The sequence below is a fragment of the Cucurbita pepo genome, chromosome 10 (genome assembly GCF_057944985.1).
Source record: "Cucurbita pepo subsp. pepo isolate OVF chromosome 10, ASM5794498v1, whole genome shotgun sequence".
NCBI lineage: Eukaryota > Viridiplantae > Streptophyta > Magnoliopsida > Cucurbitales > Cucurbitaceae > Cucurbita > Cucurbita pepo.
In genome coordinates, this window is record NC_141807.1 from 6814148 (window position 1) to 6826775 (window position 12628).

A 12628-nucleotide genomic window follows, 5' to 3' on the forward strand; every position below is an offset into this window, starting at 1 on the left:
TTCCACTAGTACTTTTACGATCAAGTAAACTTCCAAAATTCGCATCAGAATATCCTACCCATTTAAACTGAACATTTCTAGGATACCACAATCCTAAATTAATAGAAATATTCTTTTAACGGCATGTAGATGAGATTCCTTAGGACAAGATTGAAACCTAGCACAAAGACATACAACAAACATAATATCAGGTCTACTAGCAGTCAAGGAAAGTAAAGATCCAATCATACCTCGATAAGATTTTATGTCTACACATTTATCTTTTTCATCCTTGCCAAGCTTGTGTTCTCATTGGAGTCCAAGAGAGTAGTCTCTCTTACCTTGTCAATCATACCTCGATAAGGTACTCTCTTACCTTCATTGAACTTGAACCTTTGAGTAAATCCTTGGTGTATTTCTCTCGATTTAGGAAGATACCATCTTTTAGTTGTTTGATTTGAAGTCCAAGAAAGAAACTGAGCTCTTCCATCATACTCATCTCAAACTCGTTACGCATACATTTAGAAAATTCTTCACATAAAGAAGGATTAGTAGAACCAAATATAATATCATCCACATATATTTGCACTAATATCATATCTTTTTAATAAAGAGAGTAGTGTCGAGCTTACCCATTTTGAAATCATTCTCAATAAGTAAATTACTAAGTCTATCGTACTAAGCTCTTGGAGCTTGTTTTAAGCCATAAAGAGCCTTTTTCAACTTATAGACATCAAATCCAGAATGTTGTTTTACATTAACTTCCTCCCTAATATAACCATTTAAGAATGCACTTTTCACATCCATTTGATATAATATAAAATTTTTGTAAGAAGGGGCAAAAGTTTATTCATAGTCTTTACCTTCCTCCTGACAATAAATAACCTTGAGCTACAAGTCTAGCTTTATTTTTAATTATATTCCCTATTTTCATCAATTTTATTTCTAAAAACCCATTTGGTTCCAATATTGGAAATATTAGAGGGTAGGACTAATTCCCAAACTTTATTCCTTTCAAATTTATTTAGTTTCTCTTGCATAGCTAAAATCCAAAACTCATCATTTTCGGCATCCTTAAGACTTTTTGGTTCAATTTGAGAAACAAAAGCAAGATTATTAAATAAATTAATAGAGGAACGAGTTTTCACACCTTGTTCGAGATCACCAATAATCAAGTCCTTGAGATGAGATAAGGCATACCTCCATACTTTTGGCACCGATGAAGAACTTTCTTCCTTCTTTTCATTTAAGCTCACTTCTTCTTTACTTGAAAGAATTTCATTTCCTTTGTCACTAACACGTAAATCTCCCAAATTTCTTTCTAAATCATCCCTACAAATAGACTTATTAGAAATATTATTACAAGATTCATCAAATACCTCAGGTATAGATTCTTCTAAAGTTCTCTCGTTGAAAACTCTATAAGCTTTACTAGTAGATGAATAACCAAGAAAAATACCAATATCCGTTTTAGAATCAAATTTTCCCAACTTTTCTTTGTTGTTCATTTGCAAAAAAACAAAAAAAAAAAATAAAAAAAAAATAAAAAACTTTGAAATACCCAATATTTGAAATTTTATTATGATAGAGTTGTTTAATTAAAACTCTATTTGACAACTCTAATTAAAACTCTATTTGACAACTCTAATTAAAACTCTATTTGAAACATAACCGGCCGTATTAACAGCTTCCGCCTAAAAATATTTAGGTAAATCAGATTCATTTAACATTGATCTAGCAAATTCATTAAAACTCTATTTGAAACATAACATGCGGTATTAACAGCTTCCGCCCAAAAATATTTAGGTAAATCATATTCAATTAACATTAATCTAGCAAATTCTTATAAAGTACGATTTTTTCTTTCAACTACACCGTTTTGTTGAGGAGTTCTTCAAGAGGAGAAATCATGATAAAAACCATTATCTTTACACAAATTTTCAAATGCTATGCTATCAAATTCCCCTCCATGGTCACTCCTAATTTTAGTAATTAAAAAACCTTTTTCATTTTGTACTCCGTTTTACAAAACTAGCAAATCTTTTCAAAACATCATTTTTATGTTTTATCATCAAAATCCAAGTAAATCTCGAAAAATCATCAACTAAAACTATATTTTAAAAGAGAGTACTAGAGTCATTACCTATAGCACCCTTACCAATTATTTTACCCTTCTTGTTGTCGCCAAGAGTTACTAAGCCACCATCCTTCTTGGAAAGACTCACAAACTTGGATTGGTTTCCCATCATGTGTCTTGAGCAACCACTGTCCAAATACCACTTATTTTTGTTGGAGGCTTTCAAATAAACCTATAAACAAAGACATTCAAAATTGACGTTTTGGTACCCATACTTGTTTGGGTCCAAACAAGTTAGTTTTCACAAATTTAGGAATCATGCTTGCATTCATATTAAAAATTATTTCTTAAAACATTATTAAATTTTACATTTTGAGAAAATTTTCTTCCCCCGAAGGAATGCTTTGAGAATTTTTCAATTTAAAGCAATTAGGTATAATATGACCTTCAACACCACAATAATAACATATAGGCAGCAATTATGTATAATATGACCTTCAACACCACAATAATAACATATAGGCACAAATCTAGATTTATCATATTGAGATACAAATTTGTATGGGTTAGGCATAGACATAATGGGAGATGCTTTAACAAATATTGTTTTAGAATTTGAAGGGGTAGAATATTCATCAATATAGCCTAATCTCTTTTATCACCATAAGGTTCACCTGATTCAATTATTTTATTTAATTTTTGAGCACCTATAATTAAATTTTTAATAGACTCTTTAGCCTTACCAAGTTCTTTCACAGTATTTGATTTCTTTTCTTTGAGTAATTTAATTAACTTATCTTTTTTACAAGAAATTTAATTTTATCAAGTAAGTTTTCTCATCACAATCATTTAAGGGTATATCAAATTTTACAACATTATGATTATTCTCTTTCAAGCAAGAAATTTCATTTAATAAAGACGCATTTTTAATTATTGAAGCCTTAGGTTTCTTTTAAAGCATAACATACTTTTAACCAAGTTTTTCTAAATCAAGTTGCATCTCCTCAAAAACTTTAAATAATTCATCGTAAGAAGGTGATTCAAGAATTACCTCGTCTTCATGCTCTTGGTTTCCCTGAGCCATGACTTCATCCTCTTTGTCACCATGAGCCATGAAGCAAAAATTTGCTACTTTTTCATCACTTAAAGATTCATTTGCATACATTTTATTATGAGCTAACATGCTAACTTTTGTTTCTTAACTTGATTTGTTCCCTCGTGAGTTACTTTAAGAGTTTTCCAAATTTCATATGCTGAACAACACATAGATACTCTATTAAATTCTTTATTACTTAGGGCAAAATAAAGATAATTTATAGCACTAGAACATTCTTTTTATATCATGTTCATCAAATTCATTCTCTAATTTAAGCTCCTCAATGTTATTAACAATTTTTATTTGAATGAAAGGACCTTTACTAACATTCAACCATAATTCATAATCAATCGATTGCAAATAAATTTTCATTCTAGCTTTTTTCATTCTAGCTTTCCAATACGTATAATTAGATTCATCAAAATAAGGAGGTCTAGAAGTTGATTGTCCTTCACAAAAACCGTTTTTAACACGTAGATTCGCCATAATCTCTAAAAAAAAAAAAATCAATATAAGCAACCTGCTCTGATACCAATTGTTGGATCGATATGACAACCCTAACCCTAGAGGGGGTGAATAGGGTTTCAACAATGTAATTATTCAAATTTTTATTTTTATTTATTTATTATTTTTTTTTTAATAACAATCAACCTTATACCATGCAATAAAACTTAACAATAATTTAGAACTTAAATAGTAAAAGGGTTAGAAAATATAACATCCTAATTTTATAGTGGTTCGGTCAAACTCAACCTACTCCACTCCCCAAGTGCCTCTTGGGAATTTGAATAAAACTTTATGACTCTTTCCTCGGATCAGAGCCCAACCGCTACATTGCTCTTTTTACGAGTGCAAGAGCAAACTCAATCCTTTCCACGACTTAGGATCAAACTGATACACTGCTCTTTTTACGAGTTCAAGAGCAAACTCAATCCTTTCCACGGCTCAGGATCAAACTGGTACACTGCTCTTTTTACGAGTTCAAGAGCAAACTCAATCCTTTCCACGGCTCAAAAAACACACCACAACACTCTGAAGTAATAGAAATAAGATTAAAAAAAAAACAGAATTGGAAAAATAGAATTGGAAGGTTTGGAGAGAGCAACAATAGAGGCTTTTAAAAAAAAAATTAGATCGATGAAACAAATGTTCTGTGTGTTGTGGTGTGAAAAAATAGGAAGAGGTGACGAGTTTAAATAGCGATCAAGTTGTAAAAATAGGAATGGATACGGACCACTAAAACGTGAACCAAAACGTGGACCACGAAAAATAATATTTATTTATTTTTAAATTTATCGTAAAAAATTATAGATCACATGTTTCATTTAAATTTAAATAAATAAACAAACAAATAAATAAATATATATATATATATATATTATTTTAAATAAATATTAAAAACATTTTAAATTCATTTTTATTATATATATATATATATATATATATATAAATATATATAAAACATATTTAAATGTAATAATATAAAAAAAATGTTAATGAACCATTTTAAAAATAATTAAAAGTTTTATAAACGTAAATGAAATCCTTATAACTGAAATGATTTTGTAATTTAAATAATTATCTTTATCAAAACTAAATGAAATCATTATAATTTCTTTTCATTTAAAAGTAGCGACTCGTTTCATAAATGAAATTATTATAATCTTTTTCATTTATAACAATTAGTTTTCATAAATGTAAATAAAATGTTTATAATTTTTTTTCATTTAAGAGTGATCGAAAACTTTTATAAATGTAATTAAAATGATTTTATAATTTAAATACTCCTCTTTTAATTTAAAAGTAATGGAAAGCTTTTATAAATGTAATTGAAACCTACACCATTGTTACTGTACCAAATTTGTAAATGTCATACTTCGATTGGTATATGATGTCAATTTTGCCACTTGGTCCATGATGTCAATTTTGTCACCACATCATCATGTCAGGTATCTTGTTTTGAATTTGATTGGTCCATGATATCAATTTTGCCTCCACATCATCACGTCGGGTATCTTGTTTTGACTGAAACTTCTTCGTTTTATCTCTAATTTGAGTGAACCAAAAAAGACGTTGAAATCGTTATTCCCAACCTTACACTGTGGACAAAATACTGAGAATTGTTAATAAATGAAGATAGGTTTGTTATCATCAAAACATCAATTAATTAACTTGAGATTAAGGCAAAAAAGCCAACAGCATGTAGTGACTAATGACTCCAACTTCATTCTCAAATCTATTTGGTGTGTTCATATAGATCTCCCAGTCCAAACTCTCCATACAAGAAAGCATTATTCATATCCATCTGCCATAGTTTCTAATCTTTATTTACCGCAAGTACTGGAGGAACTTGTACGATAGTGATCTTTGCCACTGGACTAAACATCTCATCATAGTCTAGTTTGGTATCTTTCGATTGTTCCATCCGAGGGACACATAATTTCGTAAGCCCACTTGCAAGATATGGATTTGATATCTTCTGATCTTGGTATTAGTTCCATGTTACTTCTTTCTTGGTTGAGTTACTTCTTGCTCACCAACACTAGTGTCACTTGAATCTTCAAGCACATCAGCACTTAAGCAAATGTGTACAGTTTGCTCCCCCGTTTTCTGTGGAAGAATCTCATCAGTTTGCTCCTCTGTGCTTTGTAGAAGAATTTTTTCAGTTTGCTCCCCCGTGTTCTGTAGAAAAATTTCTACAATTTGCTCAAGGCTTGGTAATACTTCCTTCTCTAAGGGCCACCCCTCTTCCATTGCACCACTTTGATCTTCAATCATGTGGTTTGAGTATCCTGCATCAATGATCCAATCATTCGCATAATCGATATGGTCTCCCATCATCGCCATGAGTGCTAGCTCATCTTCTTCTATAGCATACAGTACCTCTACCTCCCATTCCTCCTCCATCTCCATGTTGGAGGATGCCACATTGCTTTCGACAGATTTTTTATTGGACCAACAATCTCTGGACATGTAGCCCTTGTTCCCGCAATTGTAGCAAATGCCCTCAAATCTTTTCCCTTGAGAGTTATTATTATCGTTCTTCTGAGCTCTCCCTGGTTGTACAGTTCCTTGGTGACTTCTTCTTTTGTCACCATTGTATCCACGTTTTGTAGATGGCCTATTATTGCTCCGGCTTTCACTTGTGTAGAGTGCTTCTTCTTCAACCTTCAATTTGATGCCTCCTATTTGTTTAGCCATGGCTTCTTGACTGGCTAACAAATTTTCGAACTCTACAAGTGATGGTTGAGTGGATCATCCTTGTACAGCAATAATAAAGCTTCTATATTCTGGTCGCAATCCGTGGATTATAATCCTCTTCATTCGAGATTCTACAATGGTGGACTTCGGGTCTAGTTCAGTAATCTCCCGACAGATCGACTTGACCTTGTGGAAGTACTGAGCAATCGTCATGTCACGTTGTGAAATTGACAACAACTCATTCTCCAGACGTTGTAGCCTCATATCATTCTTCTTTGAGAACAATATCATGAACGTGTCCCATGCTTCTTTCGGTGTCTTGTCATCCCAAATATGCTCTAACATCTCTTCTCCGATTGTGGTCTTCAAGACAAACATTACTTTGCCTGCTTTGATTCTCCATTTGCGGAAGGCGCCGTTAGAATCATCCTCTGGCGGCGTAGTTTCACACCCGCCAACAATCTCCCAAAGATCATGTCCTTGTAAATAGGACATCATGCATGTTGCCCACGTGTTGTAGTTGTTGTTGTTGAGTTTCTTGATTCCTCCAACGATTTGGAAATCACCCATCGTGTTGGCTATACCTCAGTAATACCAAACAAGCTCTTTCAACACAAGACTTGCAGAGTTACAAACTACTCACGACACAAAAGAAACTCACTCACTACTAATCTCAAGAAATCGTTTCTGATGTGGAAGATCAGACAGAGCTGCAACCATAGAGCATACTAAGAATTCCAAGAGATCAGATAACCTACACTAACCTCACTCTAATACCAGATTGTTGAACACAACTCTCTGTGGGAAACACTCGCACACTTTATTAAGACCAATCGAGAAGAGAGTACAAGACACTTTGTAGAAACCACTACTTTGTGTTGCTTGGTATTTCTTGGGATGATGAACTAGGTAGAGTGGACGAGTATTTATACTTGACGGTAGTCAATCTATTCCTAAAATTTCTCCATGTTTTTCCTAAAATACCTAAATCATTTTCCTAACTTTATTCCTAAAATCCCTAAATCATTTTCCTACATTTATTCCTAAAATTCCTAAATCATTTTCTACATTTATTCCTAAAATCCTAGATCATACATATAATTACTCATACAATGGTTGGGCTTAATCCTATTGGGCTAGTGATGACATTTTAACACAGCCTGCTCTGCAACCCGCATCCGAGAACCTAAACCTACTCTGCAACCCGAGAACTGAGGCCATAACCCCTTTCGGCATAGTAGCCCACCAACTCGCCTGCGGCCCAGCCAGCAAACCGTAGCCCAGTAAGCTAGCATGTCGAACTGCAACCCGAACCAGACTGCAACTTGCGCCTCGCCCGACAACATTGCGCGACGAACTTGGTCTACTGCTGCCAAGTGTCCTAGCAACACAAGCAGCCCTTCGTCTCGGCTCAACATAGATGGCTTCGACAGTTTCCCCAATGGCTTCTTGGCTGTTTAGTGCTCGACTTGTCATTTTTAGACCGGTTTCCATCCTTCTAACCTTCCTGAACTTGTTTTTGGTCCCCATTAAGGTAATTAGGTCATTTTGGGGCCTTATTTCACATTTATTAATTAATTATTAATTTACTTGTAGAATACTAATGAAAGATAAAGAACAATGTGATAGAAAACCAACTCCGCAACCTTTGGAGAAGCTCTCGAGGATCGGGAGCTTTCATTTATTAAATTAGCGAGTACTTTGGCGAACGGCAACCAAGTAAGTGGCCTTACTATAGGATAGGCTTGAAATTATGTGTTATACTTATATTTACGATGTATGATGATGTATGAGTTATGATGTTTGAGGTGTGATGCATGATAATATACGTAATTTATATATTTTGATGTATGATGTACATGATATGTTTGATGCATTTAATGGCGTTATGATGAGTATGATGATTGCATGATATTTATCTTAATATGTTGATGTTTTCCATATTAAGCATGCTATATGATGATGAGTGCTATATTAGATCACGTCGATAGAACAACCTAGGACACACCCCTAAGAGCATGAAAATAATATTAATATAAATATCTAACGAGCATGTATTACTTAATGTACCAAAGAGATGAGATTAAAGGATTTTGTTAGAAGAGATGCTAAGTTGGGAATTAGAGGGATCTCATACATATTGTACGTACATAAGCATAGGGATACTTCTCCTAGAGGTGATGAGTTCGGACGTGCAAAGTATGATGAGCACAAGATCATGGGGAGCATGACACCTGGAGTTCCGTTGACCTCCAGACGTCGCTACATACAACTAGCTTGACTAGAGAGGGTCCAGGGGGTGTGTGAGTTGCTTGGGGATCCACATTTGCACGTGTGGGTCGTGTGTAGGGAAGTACTACACATCCATAGTAGTTCGAGACTAGAGGCCACTCCTAGTATGAGATAGAGATAGGTCCCCCACAACATATTTGCATGTGATTACATTTAGCATGGCCCCTATAAGTGACCCAGTGGGGTCACTTACTGAGTATTTTTCGAAATACTTAAGCCGTGTGCCACATCAATTTTTAGGTAAAGGCAAGGCAGGCATATCCGCAAATAGAAACAATGACACGTGCATAAGATAGATGCATATTTAAGCTCATAGTCTTAGGTTGTCTTGCATTTCATCGTAAATTATTTTATTTTGTATTTGTTTTATTTTTTTTAATTGCAGTATTTCTTTTGAAACACGTAAGACCGACAGTGTTTTCCAGAGTTAGAAAATATTTTATATGTTTTAAATATTTGTGTTATAAATGATGTTCTATTTAAGAGTTTAAGAGATGACCATGAGATGTTAGTAGCGACTCTGAGTACGTAGAATCATAGTTACGAACCTCTCCAACTTAGAAAAGATTCGATTTATGAGGAAAAACCATAAGAATCTTAGCTTGAGAAGTAAAAGTGCTATACAACAGGAACATTGCGTTTGTTAAGGTGTTGTGGCGGAACCACCACACCGAGGCCACAAGGGAGCGTGAGAACGCAATAAGAGAAAGATACCCTGAATTAGTACATTAGTTTGAGGCTTTCAAGGATGAAAGTTCTTTTTAGGGGTATATAATGTAACGATTCAGAAAAAAAAAAACACATCAGTCTCCGGTAGACGTGAAAACACCGACTCAGCCCAACCTGCAGCAACCCTAGACCCGAGGCCCAAACCCACCTCGCCCTAGAAGCCATCGTCCATCTAGCCCGCTCTACAACCCGCATCCAAGAACTCAAACCCCCACAGCAATCCAAGACTAAACCCAACTCTGCAACCTGAGAGCCAAGGCCCAAAACCCTATCGGCCTAGTAGCCCACCAACTCGCCTGCGGTACAGCCCACAAACCGAAGCGTAGTTAGCCTTATTGCAGACGCAACCTAAACTGCGACCCGAACCGCAAACTGAACTGGACTGCAACCTGTGCCTCAACCCGAAAACACCACACAACGTGGCTTGCCCTGCTGCTGCTACGTGCCTCGACCCTTTGGCTCGACTTGGTGGCTTCTCGACTATTTTCGACTCGGCTTGCCATTTTTTAGCTCAATTTTCATCGTTCCAACTCTCTCAAACCTGTTTTCGGTGCTGATTAAGATAATTGAGGGCATTTTGGGACTACTTTATATTTATTAATTAATTATTAATTTAATTGTGAAATACTAACGAAAGATGACAAACGATGTGATAGGAAACCAATCTGACAACCTTTGGAATAGCTCTTGAGGAACGTGAGCTTACGTTTATTAAACTATGGAGTACTTCTGCCAAAGGCAACTATGTATGTGGCCTTACTATAGGATAGATTAGAAATCGTATGTGTTACAGTTATATTTACGATGTATGATGACGTATGAGTTATGATGATGTATGAATTATGATGTTTGAGTTGTGATGCATGCTAATGTATGTAATTTATGTATTTCGATGTATGACGTACTTGGAATTCTCCTTTCAAAGTGCTCCATTTTATTCCATTTGTATACTTCTAATAATAATAAATTTAATTTTATCATCTAAACAAAAACAAATTTAATTAAAAAATTCATTACATTTTTTTATCTATCATCCATTATTTTAATCTTTTACTTAAAAATATTAAACATTATTATTTATATATATATATATATATATATATATATATATATATATATATATAATATATAATACATTACTATTCACGCATACAATTAATTTTTATTTTATCCATGTAATTAGTTAGAAAATGTGTTAGGCTTAAAATTTACTCAAGGCAAAATAAGAAATAAAACATACGTACATTTAGATCCAAAGATTAATTTAACCGAGTTCACTCCAAAGATCAAGTTACAAAATTTATTAAATTTAAATTAGTAACTTCTTACGTACATTTAGATCTTATTCAAAAGAGCGTGATGTTAAAGTGTTTTCAAATATAATAGAATTTGTTAAAGTTTTGGAATAAAATTGATGCATTATTCAAAGTAAAATTTATACTTTTAAAGAAAACCAATAGTTTACTTATGCAAATATATATATTTTTAATTTCTTTTCTAGAATAGAAATCTATGTCCATTTAAATTTTTTAGTCTAACGTAACTTTTTTTTTATTGAAGAGTTATATCATAAAATAAACACCATCTATCAATTTAATTTATTTTTTTTAATCTATGGAGAAAAGTAGGTAAATACATATATAAATAATATAGTTTTATATTATTGTATGAAATTTTAAATAATTATTTAGAAAACATGAAAAAAAAATGTTAATATATGATTTTTTTCTTGACACACTTTGAAGGTATTAAAGGCCATATAAAATAATAACATTGATTAATTACGAATAAATATATTAGAGACCTAAACTGAATTCAATTATATCCGTAGATATCTATTAAACTTGATAGGCAGAGACAACTATTAACCAGAATTAGATTCATAAAAATAATATATGTTGAACCATAAGATGGAGTTTTAGAAGAAGGAGGTGTACCACAAGTCTATATAAGGGGAAGGTTGTAGATAGTTTGTCCAAAGCAAAGCATAACAAAACAATAGCATTGTCAAGGTTTCTTAATATATAAGAGTTACGTCATCCATCAAAATTAAAGATGAATGTTTTGGGTGAACAAGAACACGATTATAACCTTGGATATGTGAGAAGTGAATTTTTGCAGAGAGATCGATAGAATTTGTATGGGAAGTGATTGCCAAAGAGATCAAAGTAGATGTGAGGTTGAACACTCTAGTGCTTATTAGTGGAAATTTGTTCCATTACCACATTATAGTGGAGGTGTGGTCCAAAATCAATGACATATGGGTTCTTTAAAACTATGGAGCGTACGTATTCGTTCCACGCAATAGTCTTCGAGAATCAATCTCTCAAGCTTATCCAATCTAATTAACTCTCTTCCTACTTATTCTAATACTAAAGGGATGAATTCTATATGCTCTCTCATCAATCAATGAAATAAACCTAACTACCTCTATCTATTTTCAATTGATTCGGTCCATCTTTTGTTATCTCTCAATAAATAAATAAATAAATATAAATAAAGGAATAAATAAAATAAAATCATTTATTAATTATTGAATTATGAATAATTGCTGCCTACATTTTGTAAAGGCAAGGCATATGCAGAAGACCAATGAAGTTATTAGTAGTTTATGTTTATTTGATTGTTCTGTTTTTATTTGGAATTTTTTGAACTCGGTTACAGAAGGTTTTATTCTCGAAGACATGTTTAGTTTGGATTTTTTTGACCTTTATGTTAAGACTTCGTAATGTTTACCAAAATAAGACTTCGTAATGTCTACCAAAATTATTTGTGATTAGCTTCCGCATAATGAGTTATGTAGGCATGAATGACATCACTAATTCGGTTAAGAAAACTAGTGGCGTTACAATAACATACAAAAATCATATTTATCATATATTCAACAAATCTTTTCAAACCACCGTTAGTTCCGACAACAAAAAATGAAGAAAGAAGGAAAAAATAGAAATGCCTCACCAAAGTTATATGGAGATGTTGGAGATGTAGAAGAGTGATTTCTGTTACGGTTACTGGTAAGTTATATCACATATCTCACCAGTAGATGTTGGAGATTTAGAGGAGATAGATTACTGTGCAAGTTATACCACATATCTCCTCTTCTTTTATCCTAATTTCATTTTTAGGAAATATCGTTAGATCTTCTCTAAATTGTTACAATTGTTTAGCTTTTGAATTTGCAATTAAATGTAAACAATTTTATACTAATTCTAGTAAATTAATTTAATCAACGGATCTCCCTAAATGATCAATAA

At 33.0% G+C, this 12628-nt stretch overlaps 1 protein-coding gene across 1 annotated transcript; it reads right to left on the reverse strand.

Moving 5' to 3' along the window:
- Positions 1-6407: 6407 nt before the first annotated feature.
- LOC147790509 (uncharacterized) lies at positions 6408-6848 on the reverse strand. Its single transcript, XM_087127615.1, has one exon. The coding sequence runs from the start codon at positions 6846-6848 to the stop codon at positions 6408-6410; it is 441 nt and encodes a 146-aa protein (XP_086983741.1).
- Between the last annotated feature and the right edge of the window lie 5780 nt (positions 6849-12628).

What these genes read in the sequence shown, in the direction of transcription:
- LOC147790509 (XM_087127615.1), bottom strand. Translation starts at nt 6,848, where the DNA reads ATGTCCTATTTACAAGGACATGATCTTTGGGAGATTGTTGGCGGGTGT.